The sequence below is a fragment of the Molothrus aeneus genome, chromosome 2 (genome assembly GCF_037042795.1).
Source record: "Molothrus aeneus isolate 106 chromosome 2, BPBGC_Maene_1.0, whole genome shotgun sequence".
NCBI classification, from domain to species: Eukaryota; Metazoa; Chordata; class Aves; order Passeriformes; family Icteridae; genus Molothrus; species Molothrus aeneus.
In genome coordinates, this window is record NC_089647.1 from 42,052,469 (window position 1) to 42,071,547 (window position 19,079).

Here is a 19,079-nt window from a genome sequence, read left to right on the forward strand (position 1 = left end):
ACATAAAACTTCTTTCATACAACTTTCTGTGAAAAACCTATTAAAAACCTACATCAGTTTTAATCAATTTTAAAGGCTGAGGAGCAATTTATGCAGATGAACACACAATGACCTCACCCAGCTCAATAATGAGGCACACACACACTCTCTCCTAAATCAAGATAAAGATGTGGGATACAGGCTGTTGATCTTTGCCTAAGCTCAGGTCCCAGATACATTGCCCAACATGTGATAATGGACAGTACCTGTACCCAGCACTGAGTGCCAGAAGCACATTCTCCAAAGGGGAAATACATGCTGCAAAAGACTAGAGGTAGAAAGAAGAGGAAAAAAAATTCATTCTTAAATAGGAGTTACTTGACAAACAGGAGCAACTATGTTTACCTGCTTTTGATAACCTCTTAGAACTCCCAAAGCATTACATTGCAACACTACAAGGAAAACAAGACAAATGTGGGTATATTATATTAATATCTCAAAAATCATTATTAAAAGCTGAAACAAAAAAACTAAAAAATATTTGATTTCTTTCCTGTGCTGAAGAGCCTCATAAATCTTACTGTGCTTCCTTTCTGACTATGGAAAATAGCATAATTTTATTCAATTCAGGATAATGTTGATTAATTAAATAAACTTCTTTTCCTATTCTTTTCTGTCCATATGTTTATACAGCGACCAGTCTGGGATGCTCAACTTCCTCTCCAGCTTCCACATTTTTCACTGGGAGTTTTACCAGTGCTATTCCAGTGATTTAATTTCACAATGCTCAGTGATTCAAAGCAAATGGGGATCTGTGATCCTTGTGTCCAAAGACCTGTCTGATTCAAGTGAACAGGATATTTCAAAGAGAAGTGATGTTTCAGATTCAAAAAATGCAAAGTCCACCTTTGTAAAAGTTGTTGTTTCACACCTAGCAGAGCTCTGCCCAGGCAGGTGTAACTGGAGCAAGACGGCCCCAGGCTCACTGCTGCTGCTAAGCAACAAACATCACACCTTGTACTTACCATTTTAGACTCTGATTCTTACTTAGGCAGATTACAGGCTTGAAGGGAAGTGTCTGTAACCAGTAATAGGTATCCTGAGGTGTGATTATTATTTGAATGCTGATGACACTTTAGGATGCATAATCTTTACAGTAAAATGAAAACTGATAAGTATTGGACATGTTCCAAGCTTTATAAAAGTTTGCTTGCTTTATAAAAGTTGTATCACAACTTCCATCAGGGGCCATGGTAGACACAAACACGTGATGATTAATGCCAGTAGTTTCATATAATTGAAAATTCTGTTGTTTTCATAATGACTGCAAAATCATCTACTTTGGAAAACACTTATTCTTAGATAATAGAAATATTAACAAGAGCAGTATTAACAAAGTGCACAGCAGCACAGTGTGATCAGATAGAAGAATTTAACAGAATATAAAGTCAAATACAAATACATTTTCAGTTTGTGATTAGTCATTTTATTTATACACAATAAATATATACTCATACAAATTATATTTAAGAAAAATTATATATGGATGCATCAGATCACTACTTTTTGATTTGGACACCACCAAGACATTATGTTAAATCTCACAAATCACCATCAGAAACTCTGAATAATTCTTTCCCTTTGAGTGTTTTGTAATTGCAGTCTCTTCTGGACACTGTGTCAACAGTGTTATTTCTTGACTTCTTCCCGGTTTGTTTTCCAGCTTCCAACTATGCCAGAAGGTATAGTTTGAAATCAACTTTTCAAGTTGCCCCATGCACATTAATTTTATCTTTTCACATAATTTCTCAAGCCTGTAATAAAAAATTGATCCTATCCTGATAATCCCTAATTTTAGCCACTCATTTTCAATAATTGCATCTCATTCAAACATATATTTTCTTGCCATTTCTACTTCCTTCACCTGTAACCATGTGTCTAGCCTGTTACTTCCACTGCAAGTTCTCTGAATCAAGCACTGAATTTTTTCACTTTAACACTTTAACAGCAGATTGTTTATTGAGTACAGATAAAAAACACCAATAATTCTGTATTTTGTTGTGTATTGTTTTGCAATTTTATGTTACAGCATTACTACATAATCAATCGCCTTTCTACTTTCTACCCTTTTTGAAGCAACAGTCTACACTGATAACTGTCTGCAAGGTAAGTACAGACATGAGGGTCATAAAAGGTTCAGCAATCGTGAAAAAAATGGTACTATTCATAATGGATTTCTAGGATTAAAGGGAAGTGAAAAAAACCAGTTTTGATGCAGCCTGAGAGATATGCAGGGTGAGAAGATCTGACTCAAGTTTTGGTGCCTAGGACTTAGTAAGAATGCTCTCCAAGGTGACTCACATTTGACTTGCCATGGTACAAAATGCCCAGTGGCAGCCAGGCAGAGATGAGACATGGGTGAAGGGAAGCCACCTTCCCTGCGCCAGAATGTAATAGGAATCAGAAAAAGGGCAGCACAAACCCACAGATTTCTAACAAGCTCCATACACAGGCCCTCAAACTAACTTTCAGAACAGTCTTTTAATCAGAACTGTGATGAAAAGAAAATACACTCACAGAGCCACAGAATCAATGGGGTTGGAGGGGACCTTTAAAGCCCTTCTAGTCCAACCCTCTTGCAATGAACAGAAACGTCTTCAGCTAAATCAGGCTTTTCAATGACCACAAATTTGTGTCTCACAGAGGAGGTGCTGTATCACTCATAACCAAATTCAGCACAACTGGCCCTGTGCACTGGTACATGGAAAGTGACTCTGGACCCAGCATGAAGAGAGTTCTGTGCATCATAGGTCCCAAACCTGCTCTCTAGTTATATTTCCATAAAGCTGTCTAGCTCACCAGTTTCTGCTCTCAGGGACACAAACATGAGCAAGCAACACCATAGCCCCAAGTGAAATCAGTCCCATGAACCACATTTGTGAAGTGCTAAGATCTCCTGAAAAAGTTTGGACTGCACTTTCAGAGTGTCTTGAAGACTATCTGAGGCTGGAGAACAGCACTTTATAAGAACTGATCCTACTCAAGAGAAGTCCAGCTCCCTGTCACAGGGCCTTGGTCACCTTTTGCCAGACCACAAATCACACACCAAAGGTCCTGCTACTGTGTAATTTTTGTAATTGGAGCACAAATGGTAAACAAAATTATGGTGAGTATCCAAACCAGGTTTTAGAGGGTTCCTTCTATCCCATAGTGGATGACCAAGAGTCAAACACTGTAGAATGCTGTGTATGGAAGGTCCCAAAACCAATTAATTTTCAAATGATACCAAGCTCCAAACAGAAATATCCTATATATTTATTTGATTTATTTTTATTTAAATGAAAGTGTCTTCTGTAAACAATAATAGATTGGATTGGGACGAATAAGGAAAATAATAGATTGTCCTTCTCTTGCATGTTACCAGACAGTTGTATGAATTGATTTCTGTTCACTTTATGATTCAAACCCTATTCATTTATTCTACCTCTTGTTCAATTTGTTACACTTGCTTCATTCTCAAAATATGATCTCAAATGGATGGGCTCTTCAGAAGAATGTCACTTTATGCACTAGTTTAATTACTTTTAATTTCTGACTGATTCACATTTTAGCATAGCAGACACTTCAATACTCGGATGAAGAAATCCCATTTAAAATTTTTATTTATATAAATAGCTATGGGGGAAAAGATTTAAGATTCACAGTTCTGAGTAGGAAAAAAAAGAAAGAAAACCAATATTGTTTGAGCAACTGTGTACAGATTTACCCCAGTCTAAAAACCTTCAGAAAATTACTTCAGATACAGAACACTGGAAGATTGAGATAGCCTGCCAAAAAAAAAGTGAGTGTATCAGCTGTACTCTAAACAGTAAAAATTCTAATAGTCAAACTGTCAAATTTGAACAATAAGGAACACCTTTTTTATTTAGGAGCTGTTCCTCATAACCAGATTTAATCAAGCCTTCTATCCATTTGCATAATTTCTTCAAAATGCTAGGGATAATGCTTTGCCATTTTCGTATTTTTTCCTACATTATGAGAATGCTTCTATCAAGTGTGTCTTTACAGTGCTAAATAAGAAATTTTATTTTCAAGAAAGCATTAAATCTCTTTGTTATCTCTTGGCCTTACTGGCAAAATACGACTTTCTTCTGAGACAATGGGAGTGTGCTCACTTTCATGAAATGTGTTTAGTGGGTGGAACCCAAATCCCAAGTCAAAAGCTGTAATAGTGCATACAACTACATCACTTTGGGAGATATCTCCCACTTGTTCTGTTACATATTATTTTTAGCAGGAATGGCTGGCTTTTCTGTTGTGCTTCCTTGCCTCCAATGCCTGACTTCTTTGCACAATCTGATACAAATCTGCAAACAGAAGACAGACGTCCCCACGCAATGCCTCTTCCCTCTCTCCCGATGCCCTACCAACTTTCTGTTGAATTCTGTGTGTTGAGGACAGAGCATGTTACAGGATGGAACTGAAAACAGGCTGGAACAAAAACAATAGGAAAGAAAGGGTGAAGAGGACTTACTGGTACGTGGTGGGACTGACGTTGATGCGGCGTGGGTGACTTCCTGACTCAAACTTGCTCGCGAGGGTGACGTTGTTCCCAAAGAGGCAATAGCGCGGCATTCTCACACCGACGACGCCGGCCAGCACCGAACCTGAGTGAATGCCTATCCTCATCTGGAAAAACACATGAGATCCACATCAGGCTGCCTCTCCTGTGCCACCAAGGGCAAGGTCATTAGGACTCAGCTACAAGCAACCTTTCAAATAAAGAGTAAACTAAAGAAGAAAGAGTGAAGTGGAAAAAAACCCAGACTCTTCTATTCCTCTAGCTTAGATCAGATGTAGTTAAAAGAAAAAACAAAAAGATTATCACCTTTTCACTAAAACATTTTCTTCTGTGCACATTTGCTGGAGACTGTGACAGTCAAAATAGAGATCATGAACAGAACAGGTTGGGATCATCCAGAGCTACTGCAACAGCAGCCATCTAATTACACAAATAAATACATTACAGAGGTTATTTTTGCCACCACTTCTAGCACAGGCTTTGAAGTAATAGCCAGTTTTTCTCAAACTGGCAGGAAGAGTAGTTAAGTGTTATCTCCTCCATATTTTTCTTCCAAACTCTTCAAGGTCTAAGGTCTTTATCACTTTGTCAGAAAGAGAGATATTGCAGTGGTGAGAATGCTGAAGACTGAGGCACCAATGATTTTAAAGGTAATTGTATCCTCCTCAAAATAAGGAGGAATAAATCCCCAGCAAATTAAAAAACCCATGCGACTATTTCAGCAATCATTCCCTGTAACTGTCTATCTGGCAATTGCATAGACCTGCACAGCTCAGAGTCATCATCCACGTTTCCTTCAGAATGAATAATCAGAGATTTATTCTGCATACATTTTAGCTAACAATTGTGTTTGTCAAGAAAATGATTTTTACAGATAGGGTAGTCTTTTTCTCTTGTTAACTTTAAAACAGTTAAAAATTAAAAAGAAGATATTTATATCTTCTGAGGATACTCTTGCTCATAGCAACTGGACTGCTGAAAAACTTAAGGTGAAGGAAATAAATAGCAGCTACTAAGAGGGTCTGATGGGGTATGAATGAGTGACTTACCTAACACTGTACTCAATATGGTCCTTTTACTTACTTAATTCACAGTTATTGCACTGTCCTTTTGTCCATCAGTCCCTATTTTTTTAATAAAAAATACATATGGACTCAAATACACATTTTAAAAAAAAATCATTGTTACTCCTTTTGTATGTAAAGAAAATGCCAGCATTTGATAACATTGGTGTCCATGAAGTTCTAAGAACATGTGGGACCCCACATTATTTCACTGACTATGGTTCTTCCCACATGCCCAAGACTTCCATCATGCAGCTAAGCACTCTTCTAATTTTGTTCCTCTCTTATGTGTCACAGACAATGGGTTCAGAATTATATCTGCTATACAGTAAACTCCTGCATACTCTAAGGACATGTTCTGCATTTGATACTACTTACAACATTCTCACAGGCAACCTAAAACCCTCAATCTTCACAACAAGACTGTTAATTACAGACTAGGTAGTTTGGTTTGTTCGTTTCTCTCTCCTTCTTTCTTCTTTTTTAAATCTGTGAATAAGAATCACTTTAGTGATTCTTTAAGTTTAAAAGTTCACTTTAATTGAACTTTCAAACCTTTACTATGGTTTGGAAGGCAGACACAGAAATCCTTCAAATCCTCTCTTCCACAGGGCTGGGAAGCATCCACTAACTTAGTTTGCCTGCTAACATTTGTGCAAATTCATAACACTTGCGTTATTTTGGTCATCTTTTGGAGCAATAAGATTTCCTGCTTTTGCTACAACATACATTTAATACATTTCCATTACCAGTGGAAAAAAGTGCTCCTGCAGTCATGAATTGGCTAAACAGCTGTTCTCCCTGTAAGTGAGGTCAGTACCTGCCCTCAGTGAAAGACTATGGGCAGGAAGTCTTGCTCACACAACAATGAGCATGCTTTCAATAAATAATAAACAACCTATTTACAATGTCTTGTTCTTGTGAGATGGGAGGTGACTTAGTCATTTTGCACACAATTTTAGGAACAGAGCTAATGAAACCCATTTGTTCCTTTGCTACTCTGCATGTTTATTTAAAAATCACAAATTAACTGTGTGCTTGACCTCTTCCACAGTACATTCAATCATGTAAAGGCCAGATTGTAACTGTAAGGAAAAGTATTAGCTTTGTTTTCCTCTAAAAACACAGGAATAAGAGTACACATTAGAGTGGATGGAAAATATGACAGTAAAAAACATACTAAGAAAATAAAATTTGCTTTTGCAATATACGCAGTGAAAGCTGAAGTTGTTGGTGGTTGTTTTGTTACTTTCATTCTTTCCTTTTCATTGCTTCCTTTTATATGGCCATATAGTTTTTATTACTCAGTGCTTCAGCCCTCATACATGAGGGTTCTTCTGTACTATCTTAAGAGATTTTTAAAAAACACTTGCTCCTACAATGAAAAAGGTAGATACAGTTTCACAAACACAGGTTAAACTGCATAAAGAGAGTCAAAAGCTGAAGTTTTCATTTGTTGGAAGAAAGTTGCTGTAGGCTTTCTCAATAAAACTTAGACATAAATTACAATAAGAATGCCTTACAATAAAGCTCCACATCTGCTTTATTATATAGCTCTCTACAAGAAAAGAGCCTGCAAACACTGATGCTCTTGCCATAAAGTGTGCCTTATTATACCAAGAATAACCAATATATTGGTCCTATAGTACTTTTTAGAGAAATATGTTTACTTAAAAGTGTCTTTTCAAGATTTTACTTCATTTGCAGATTCGTTGTCCTGGTCTTTTCCTCACAGAGTTGAAAACTGTTGTGTTAACAGCTTCAGGGTCTTTTTTACAAAGGAAAAAAAAATGTGATCAAATTATTAACAAGAAGGCACTTACTGAGGCACATCAACCTTTCACGTTACCTTTGCAGTAAAGAAAATCTGCCTAGACCACATAACTTAGAACAATACCAACAACAGTTACACAAATAAAGTTATAGTTCCCAGGCTATATTGTACATGTAGCCCTTATCAGCGCTCTCTCAGAACAGTCACCATTAAATATTAAAAATAGCACAGAAAGTGAAAATGAGGTGACAACATTAGGATGCAATTTTTGTCTATCATAACTCTGTTTATTCCTTTAAATAGATGTGTACTACAAATTATACATTTATTAAAAGTCTTCAATGGAGCATTTTTAATAAAATGCATGGTTTTCATCTGTACCAACTGCTCCTTTGTATGTCCTTAATTATTTGGCTAAAGATAATAGGGAAGTCTTAGCTGAACCAAATTCAGATGCATTATGCACACAAATGGAAAGGTGACTCTTTGGAAACTATCACAAAGAGAAGACAGCTGTGAAAAAAAACAACCAGTAAATACCATTCCTCCAAGAGGTAAGGAACAGTGAAGAGATCCACAAAAGCCAACAACATTTCTAAAGCATTATCCTGGAAGGCACAATGGCAAAACAGACATGAACAGGTGGAAAAAATACTGAGAGAATTGTGAGAGATCTTTTAGATGAAGAGGGACAACTTGAACTGAGTGCAATGAAAAACAAGAAAAAAAGATTAACAGATCTGATCTCTGCAAGAGCTGTAGTAATAGTGAAGTGGAGAAAAGCTGATGAGTCAGAGGTGTAAAAGAAAAGCAGCCTGCATTGATCAATGCAATGTGAGAGGAAAGACGTGGCTATGTGCGAAGCAAAAGAAGTTCCAAAGCTTGTATTAAGAAAGTAGCAGTATTTGAATATTTCTTACTGGATAAGGCACAAAGAGCAGAAATGTGTAATACCTGAGTGACCAGAAGGATAGTGATTTTGTTTAGTGGAGATAAAGAAGAAGATTCATAAAGAAAGATGAGAAAGATGAGAAGCATCGGTCACCATCTAAAATGACCAGTGGAAATGTGCCAGAAGTGGTATCAGTGAGAGCTGATAGTGCAGACTAGAATGCAAGAGGAAAGTCAAGAACAAACAAGAACAAGGATGAACAACAGAAAAATATTTGTTCTTTTTCTGAATTGAACATTCTGTTACTGAATTCTTCTGATGTCCAAATCTTAAAAAAATGTATGTTACTTCTTTACACCTCCTCATTGCCAAAGCATGATTTTCTTCTTTTATATCTAGAAGAGCTGGGGTTTTTGCTTTGTTTAGTTTTGTTTCTTTTTTATCTGCTCTTCAATTTCAATTACTTGCAATTGCCTGAATGCCTTCTTAGGCACGATACTGAAAACTGCACTCTTACATCAAAATAAAGCCCATTCCAACTGAGATGAGAGTAAATGCAACACTGAAAATTCACAATCCATCTAAAATTAACTTTATAGGCAAGTGGCAAAAATATTTTAATAACAGTAAATTAATGCAGTGGCATGCCTGAAGTAAATTTCATCATTGCTAATTTGCTTCTTAATAGCTTTTTCTGTTAATCAGTACTCTCAAAAAAAAAAAAAAAGAAAAATCCAGTCATTTTCATTATGGTCAGAGCTCTTGAGTTTTTTCTCTTTTGAAACCTTTTTGAAAAATGTATTCTCCTTCCTCTTTCCTTATTTTTCCACATAATTTTCAAGACAAAAATTAGATGCAAGTGGAAAGACAGTCTGAGAAATAGCACTTGTCTACCAAAGAATGTTTTTGAAAACCTCCTCAAGTCTAAAATTCTTTGACCAATATATGTTTGCATATTGATAAGCAATAGAATACATTAATATTAATTAGATCACAGAAAAATTGTTCAAACTTAATGATTTCTGAAAGGAAAATTAAGCAGGTTTCAAATAATTCCTCAAGCTTCATATGTACATGGTGCTTTGCAAAAATATTTGCAATTTTTGTTATGGGCTTACAAATCTATTTTAAAAAGCATAATTCACGCTTAATTCAGAAAAAAAGACTAATAGGCAATAGCATGGAAAATTGCATAGGGGTATGACTGTGAAGAATGATTACTGAGCTGAAAAGAAAAGGACTGCAAATATTTTTGCACAGCACCATGTGCATAAGAAGCTTGAGGAATAGTTTAAAATCGGCCTAATTTTCCTTTCAGGAAACATTACAGCTTGAACCATTTTTCTGTGGTCTAATTCATAAAGGGATTGTTGAATAAATTGAAGGTAAAAGTAGGAAGAAGAAGAGTCTGTGGGTACCTTTCTTTTTGTCTTCCAGTAAAGAGTAGTAGATACTAAAACATGCAAGCAGACTTTCCAACTCACACTAAAGGTAACCATGTAACCTGTCTTCTCATAAGCGCAGACAAAAAAACATGCTCATTTCCAAAGTTCTCTCTCTGCAACCAGTAACTTTTAGTTCAGGGATTTCCTGAGCCAAAAGAAATTCTTTTTGTAGAGAAAAGGTGTTTGATGTTCTGTTCCTCCTCAAATATGAATTACAGTAACATTTCAGCATACATTCTTTCTTCCCACTACACACAAGGAAAGAAGGACCTTAATAAACAGTTCTCACACTCTGAAAAACACACTCCCATGCTAGAAAGAGAAGTCTCAGGTTGTCTCACAGGTTAACTGCATCCAGAAGGACACACAATCCATTTTCTCAGAATTGTCTGCCTTACACAGACACAGATGAAGGAGAGAGGGCAGGCTGGGAAGTAGGTGACACAGCTCGGAAAACAACCATGGGCAGAAGTGATCCCCCACTCAGCCAACCTGGAGCTTTTCAAGCCTCAATAACATGACTGACTGATGGCTGCTCGAGACTTTGTGCTAAGCTGAGCAGAGCTCAGGGCTGGCACAAGGCAGTAGCTGCATGAAAATAGTTCCAGGCACACGGATGGCCCAAGCCAGAAAAGCAATTAAATACAATAGAAAGCATTCTGCTGGATCAGAACTTTTGGTCTCAGCCTCAATAATGTACATTGGTATCTGTACAGTAACATTTCTTAGACAAAAGCACTCCTCACTTTCTGGCCTAATATACTGATTGATACTCTGTGTTTCAGTATGGACCTTCTCCCTTCTGTCCTTGCAGTGTCCTTCAGAAAGGACAAAGTCACCTCTTGCATGGTGTCTTAGCTATTAGTCCATGACACAGAGCCAGATTATTCCAAACAGAATCTGCCAAATTCTGTAGGGTGTTTTCTGCTCTAATATTTTCTAGAAGCTTCTACAGCAGCACTATCTGTAAATCCCAACAAATGCCTTACACAGGGAGATTTACTTGCAAAATGTCTCAATGTAAAAGAGACTCTCCAGAGCTCAGAGGTCTAAAATCAGAGCCCCACACTGGTGAGTCAATGTGTCCTTCTGCTCCTTCAGAGGACTGCAGGTTGATAGGACTGACAGCTATGTCCTGACATATGCTTTAGTGTGTGGGTTATCTGTATTCTTAGATAGATTTATAAATATCACAGTGCCTTTCTGGAAAGGGACATATGACAGTACAGCTCACTACAGAATTGTTGCCAAGGAACAGACCTGCTCAGAGGAAAATTTAGATCACTTGAATTTCACAAGGTGTTCTACAGAACTAAACTACAGGATAATACATTCCCCTTCCCCCACCCCCCCCCCCATTTGAACATCATTTGCAGAAATAAACACTTAACTTCTTTTCCAATCAAAATTTCCTAGATTTTTTACTCAAAGAATTATTCAACCCATCTGAAGCTAAATACACAGCAAATTACACAAGGACAATGAAAAATAAAGTCATAAACTAATAAAGAGTGAATGTCTTGGGATCAATAAATCCATTTTAAGTAATTATTGGGTAAGGCAATCATGTGGTTTGTGCAAAAAAGATGCAATTAAATTATAACCAATGTGATGCACTTTGCATATGTACATCCCTGGGCTATGGTCTTGGCATACAGTCACTTCTACTGAATGTGGGAAAAGGAGCTATGAATCATTTCTACATAAAGAAGACCCAGACTTGAAGGATGAAATTAGTTCTCTCTTTCCCTTGAAGTTCTTCTGCCATGATCTAAACTAGCTCTGCTTTGAATAGTGGTTGGATTAGTTAACCTCCAGAGGCTCCTTGCAGTTTCCTTTATTTCACAACTCTGTATTTCATAACCTGTGTTGAAAAATTATACACCTGTGAGTCTCCATCAGCAGTATGAGGTAGAATTAAATGAGGTAAAAACAAAAATGAAGACTCAGACTGGTTTTGGGAGCTCATTAGTTCTAGCATCAAAGGAAAATTTACACTGGGGCAAGTTATTTTTGAGCCAAATGGGATCATGTGAATTCAGTATGGCACTGCTCAGTGTCTAGGTTAGAAGAGGATTTGGGTCATCTGTAAGGAAACTTCTGATCTGAAATTATTTACTGGAGGGGGTTTTGAGTGAAGAGGTGGGTGTTAAATGACGTAAATGAGAATTTTCAGAGCTGCTAAACAGAAAAATAAAACCTGTATCCTTCCCCTACTGTTCCAAAGAAAAAACATTGAAGTTAATGTGCTTTTTCATGAGCTGCTTCTCACTCACCAATAAAACATTGCGTTTCATTGTTGATGGGGCATTTAATCAAAACCACCTTTTATTGTTTTCTTTAAATAGTAATTTCCACAGTAGGAATTTAATTACTATGTGAACTTGTGTGTGCAGGCACTTAAAAAAGAGATAATCATTCACACAAGCCCACATAGCAGTGGAGGATTTTTCCCAGCCTCCCCACCACTGACACCCAAAAAAGAAAAATATTCATCAGAAAGTTCTCTTTGATCCCTCATGTAGGAGGACATCTTTGTCTCACAGTGCCATCATATGACATATGCTGAATGGATTGGGTGATACTTTAACAAGAATAAATGACACATGCTCAAAATATTCAAAGGAACAAAAACACTCAATTAAAAAAAAAAAGTTTGACCTAAGTGTTTTAACCTCAAGAATCAACATTTGATACTTTTCTTAATTTAGTAATTTAAGGTAAATTTCACCTAATTGCAGCAACCTAGAAGTTAGCCAGCCTCATTTAAGTTAGGTTTTTAGACTCCTGCTTAACACAGGAGGTAAATAACCTCAGGGCTGCAATTCTTCCTATTTTAAAATTGGCACACAGGAGAGGCTGAATCACCCACTCTTGAACCTGTCTTAATTCTCCTGGTGGAACAGAGAGGGACATTTAATTTTAAGTTTAACCTGGACACCTCATAAACAGACAGCTGAAGAAAGGTGAGATGAATTCAACTCTCAGCCTGGCAAAGTTGACACACTTTTACCTCTATGTAAAATGAGCTACACTCTTGTGCATAAATCATCAAAAATACTGGTGTTGATGGATGGGACCCCATCAGAACATCATTCTATTTGTAGAACTGCAGAAATTTCTTCAGATGTTTTAATGTAATGGTCTTTGAATCTAGCCTGCAATCTTTGAAATGACCTTTCAGTGGCAGAGTCACGCTTCATCTTTTGACCACAGTACATGTTCTTATACATCAATGAAAGCCAGATTGATCTGCTTTGGGAAGAGCTTGGAACCAATCAACAAGGATCATAGCAACTTCCTAATAGCACCACTGATCTGTAACAATCTTACAGTTTTACTGCTAGAAGCAACCTTATCTAGCCTCTACAATGGCTCCCACACTATTAATGAAATTTAATTGTTGCCCATATCATTTAAACCCCTACCACCACAAGGTATGTTGATACTTTTTGCACAAAGAGGAGATACATTTTAAGCCTGTAGTTTCTACTGGATGCCCCAGCTTCTTGCAATCAGCACCAAGGCAGATACAATCAAAATAAAAAATTGTTAAACTCCCTGCTCCATATGGACACAGTAGACACGATTAAAAAAAACCAAAAAAAACCAAAAAAAACCAAAAAAAAAAACCAAAAAAAAACCAGTGGGCGAGGTTTTAAAAATGTATCTTTTCTTAAGTTGGGAAAAGCAGACAGAGTGCTTCCTTCAGCACTTCTCAGTCTAACAATCATTTATGTTGGAAAAGACCTCTCAGATTGTTGAGTACAACCAGTCTTTGGCTGATCACCACCTTGTCAACTAGACCACAGACTAAGTACCACATCCAGTCATTTCTTGAACAATTTAATTGGCTGTATTGTCTGTTAGACTGAGAAGTGTGTGATTCTGTGACTGTGATATAGACAAATACCTGAAAAAAGCCAATTTATTGATTTTTTTGAAACAGTAAATCAAGAAATGACCACATGAAAGGTAAAAGGCTAAGGGAACACCAAGCTTTGTATAAAGACTGTGTAGAATTGCAGGCTTTAATAGCTAAAAAATAGTTTGCTTCTTTGTGAAGAAACTTAAAGCACTGCTACCATCACAGAGACTTAAATACTAACTGCAAATACTAAATGAATACTAATGTGCAACATCACAACTTGTTCTCATGCTCAAGTCAAAAATAAATATAAATCTGCCTGTAAAGTAAAGAAAGTTTCCATATGACAGCTGGGACATACAGATATTTTATACCTTATAGGTTCCAATGTTTGAAGAGCTCACTGTATCAGATAATCATTAGCACCTTACTCTAAAATGATAATGCTGCTGTGTTCCTTTGCTTGTTCACCAGTTTGATTTTAAGAACTGCAATTTCTATAGACTGAACACAAGACAATGTAAGATAATGATTTTTGCAAAATTTACCCAACTCTTATGCCAGGAGCAAACCTCCACAGCTGGCAGTGGAGGTTGCATACAAAGGGAAATGAGGCTCTGTGACTGCACAGATCTATAAACAAGGGACTAAAAGACTTCACCTTGGCTATAATTGGGAAGGGGTTTATTAATACTCCTTATTGGCCTTTGTACTTCACCATCACAAAGCTGCAGATCTTTGCAGGGAAAGTGAAATTCCTCCTCAGTGAGTTCAAAATACACATTCACATAAAATGATTTTTCTGAAGTCTTTCAGACAGCAAATCCGGACAGTTGTGAATAACTTCTTCATACAACAAAGGGAATTAGCACAAAGAGAAAGGCAGCTGGTTTGCACTGAACTGAGGATTTTAGCAAATTATCTAAGCATTTAGTGAGTCTTCTGATTCCTGTATAGACAGCATTTCAGCAAGTCAGTCAAATTTTCTCGACACTACAAAACAAATCATAACAAAAGCTAGGATCAGAACTCAAGAGTATTCTGTACAGCTTTGTTACCTTCACTGAAAATCTAAGTTTAAAAAAGGACATTTGTAAATAAAATGGTTAATGAAATTAATGAAAAATCACTCTGCAACTCATACAAAATGTAACATTTTCTGTTCCTAGATTTAAGGTGGAAATCTACAAGCAATATCTGATTGTTATTCAACATCAGACGAACCATGAATAGGAATTAGATACTATTTCACTGTTGGTTTAAATTGCTTCAGAGAAAATTCTTAACTGCACTACAATCTAAAGAAGACAATTCAGGATAAATTTGAATTTCTGGTGTTTTCATGACTAGAAAGATTTTGATCTTATTTTCAAAAAATTAGCAAATGAATGCCTGATGATGTCAAGAATATGACAAAACCCAAACAAAGACTAATTGCTCTCAGATGAAGGTGAATCACTTATGGGAAGGAAAGATTTCAATGTTCAGTCTAATGACTTTCCTTCATTTCATTCAATGATCTCTCCCACTGTGTCTAACACTCATCCCTCTCTCAGAGACACACTGACAAAGAACAAAGCATGGCAACACATGCAGTTGTTTTTGGCTTGTAATTTCTACAAAAAATAGCAATCTTAATGCATATATTATAATAATTCCTTTTCTGTAGGTTATGCATTTTGCAATTGCAAAAATTTAAACATTAATATGCATAGCCAAGATTATCTCTGCCCATCTTCACCAGCTTTTATCAATTAATTTCTATTTCTATAATCCACAAATATACAGAAAAAAATTTAAGCATACTTACGCTATTATTTGTGTGAGTAAGACCAGAAAAAAAAGCCAGAGACTTTAAATCTCAATTATCCTTGCATGTTCTTTTGAAAACATAAAACTAATCTAGTTTGGGAGGTAGTAGGAGATGGTAGCATGGCATATCTATAACTTCCTTGTTTGCCACTGCTCTCCAGCCAACCTTTAATGACACTAACTGGGTGCATTTGGCTGCTGAGGGGCACAGACCCCCAGCCCTGGATTTTGCTTATCCAGCATTCTCATTGCTTGCTTCTTTTCTGCTGTTACTCCCAACTGATTATGCTTTATTTGAAACCTTTCCAGTCAAATTCTTCAACCAAGAAGTGGGCGAAGAATCTCTCTTGGTGCAACCTTTTCTGACAAGTCCCTTAGCTCTAAGTCTCGTTCTTTACTCCTTTCCTCCCAAATGATGCAAGATGTGTTTTCATTAAAAAGAATTCCTTTATATTTTGGTGCCTTGTTCTTTATCAGTGTTTCTGAGAGCAAGATGACTGTGAATATTAAATCATGAAAATTTGACAATTTTTATTTGTTTTTAACATGAGTTGAAATTTGTGGATAAATGAAATAAAGTAGATGAAATCTCACTCATAGTTGTGTGTAATAAACAAAATTCAGCATAACCTATTTTTATTTATTGTATTTGTTAATGATCTGTAATAAACAACACACAATGCAAGTAAATGGATCCTGCAAACTGAATGCATCTAGAAATATACTCTGAATTAAATATACACAATTTAAGAGAGAAAGCTGGGAAATTCTGAGTGAAGATCAAAATGAATTTGAGATAGCCTGCAATCTTATCACATGAAAGAAGTAATCTGGGGTTATGAACATCATCTGACACCTATAGTTCCTTCCTACATAATTCTAGTCAACCACACTATTAAAAGTTAAAACCTAGGTACTGTCAACAGCTGTGATTTCTGAAAAGATCAAGATTCTCTTCAGAAAGGATTTAATTAGAGGGAAACTAAAAATCCATAAATGCTTACAGCTTGGCTAATTATTCCTCAATAGGGGAAGCGTGATAATCATCTACCAGTATGCGCAAGATGTTCATATCAAAGAGGGATGTATGGGGACAACTAGAAATAATACAATTGAAATGAAGTCATAGTGAATATCCAGCTTATCTAGGCCTATATAGACTGTACTGTATGACAGTGACAAGTTTTTGAGGTAAATGTGCTAAAAGTTACATCATTTCATTATGGCACTACTGAAACACTGGAAAGCACATTGTGAGGATGTTGACAGGAAGATGGACAGGATGTATTAACATATGTGTGTCTTTTTTAACTCTAACATCATACTGCATTGAAGGACAACTAATTAAAAAGTGGTGTTACATTCGAGGGTTTCAAATGACAGCTGCAAAGTCTGTTTTCCTGTCATCCTTAAGAACAGAAGGGGTGGGAGAAATATTTTTTAATGTTCTGAAACCACTTAAAAAAACCAGAATTTTGAATTTCAACTCAAAGAGAAATTGTGTACCTTCGTTCACATTGTCTTTAGAATTTTACTAAAACTAAAAAAAATGTAGACAGCAGCAGTGTTGAACCAATTTTACTCATGCTATAAACTCAGATATTTAACGTCCTTTCTGTAATAATCATACGATGATCAATGTCAACAACATACTTTGCAGTAACAAGCACACCCATGAATAGCAAAACAGTGCAAGCTTGACAGAAAACATTTGTTTTAGAAAAATAAAGTTTTAGACAGTCATCCTTTCATGATGAACTCTCAGTTCTGTTACTACACTGCAATCATATCTAGTCATGTTATTTTGGCATGGGTCTGCTCCTCATCACAGACGATCACAGCTAAGCTTCCTGTGGATAACTAACAAAACAAACCCTTTCACAGGAAATACTTTGGCAGCTGCACATTCAGCCTCCATGAGAATGACAGGAAGAATCACCTCGCTAAAGGGCAGCAAACTCCAAAGTACAACATAGTGGTTGTGCTTTTATACCATTCTAGGTGGTTTTGAAGCACCTGCCCCAACTGCCCCTATTTACTTTACCTTGCTTCACTTCACAAAATGGTTTGTTCTGCATAAACTAGAACCCTGTTAAGGGAAATTAAAGCAGTAGCTCTTCTCAAGATGTACACCAAAGTTAAGACAAACTTTTACAGGCATATCAGTTTGTAAATCAACATTTAATCTTTCAGATCTATGGAGGCATTTTGTATGGTAGAGACATTTAGTATGAGGAACAAAATCAAGTAAAAATCTCAAAAACATTAAGTATAGATGCAAGGGCCTCAGCTCTTGAGCAATGAAAACTCTTTTCCTTTTCTCTGAAATAAATAAAATAATTTCTCTAGAAATAAATAGAAGCTTTCTTCAAATCAAAAACTATCCAAATTCATGCAGCTGAACTTAATAAGCAAATTAACTCCATTAATCCATCAATCCTTTTCTGTTGCAGTGATCTACTTGAAGAGCTGGCGCACTTATTGTGAGAGAGAGTTTATTGTGCCATGAGTGACAGTGGCAACAGCAAAACTAACTACTTTCCATTGACCTTTCAAGCCTGTGATCATGAATTTAAAAATTTAGGTGCTAAAATTCTAATCAGTAACTGACATTCTATAACAGTAAATATATTACCAAGTAAAAAAGTTATGGGTCTCTTAGAAATGTTCTAAGGACTGAAATGTATCTTTTAATTAGAGCGGTAAGGCTCATGAAATTAAGAGATTCACTTACATAAAAATGCTGTAGATGATCCTTGAATGAAATTAGTCAAAACATATTTAAGATTTCTCATTGCAAAAGTGTTTAAATCCCAGAAGCTTCCCACATTAAGGGTTTGGCTTCATATACTTCAAAGCTGTAGCATGTTAAATTCCAATTAATTCATAAAAGGTAGGCAGTGTGTGTACAAAAGATATTTGCAACAAAAGACTGCATTATGGTGTGTCTCAAAGCTCATTATAAAGCAGCTACTACGGTGGACTGTGTCTGATAAATCACCACAATTTTTCTTCATTTAGTGTTACTTAGAAATTGATCTTGGTTTGTAAGCAAATTCAGAGAATCCTAATTTACCTCCAGTAATCCCCATGGGAAAGATGAATAATGTTCAGACTACACTTTCCACAGACACCATTCCCTATTGTAGAATTGTGGGAAGAGTAATGAAAACTCTTTTCCTTTTCTCTGAAATAAATAAATTAATTTCTATAGAAATAAATAGAAGCTTTCTTCAAATCAAAAACTATCCAAATTCATGCAGCTGAACTTAATAAGCAAATTTGAGCAAACAGAAGAAGATCTTCTCCTTTAAAGTGTGCATTTTATTAATGTCTGTCTAAATCATAGAACAATGTATCTCAACAGACATGCAGATTTTTTTACAAATTATGCTTATGTGTGAAGAGCCTGCTAACAAGGAAGTACACTTCCACATTAATCACAAGGAAATGTTGCCAAGCAAACACGATTTCTTTGTATCTCTAATTTCTGCCACGCTGAGAAAGGCTATTTTTAAATTTGAATACCTTTAAAGCTATTACCTGCACTGCACATTTCAGTGAGGAACACAGACTCCAAGCTGTGCTAAGATAAGCTTGTTCAGACCTGACTCAATATAGCCATAGAATCACAGCACTGCTGTTGGGTCAGTCCAAGGAGGA

General features: G+C 36.3%; 1 protein-coding gene across 1 annotated transcript in view; it reads right to left on the bottom strand.

Annotated features, from left to right (window-relative positions):
• The window catches only part of GUCY1A2 (guanylate cyclase 1 soluble subunit alpha 2), a 135,485-nt gene that overhangs the window by 7,332 nt on the left and 109,074 nt on the right, over positions 1-19,079 (bottom strand). The window contains exon 7 of the mRNA XM_066570813.1: positions 4,514-4,668. Within this exon, the coding sequence (XP_066426910.1) occupies positions 4,514-4,668 (155 nt within the window). The remainder of the gene's footprint in view (positions 1-4,513; positions 4,669-19,079) is intronic.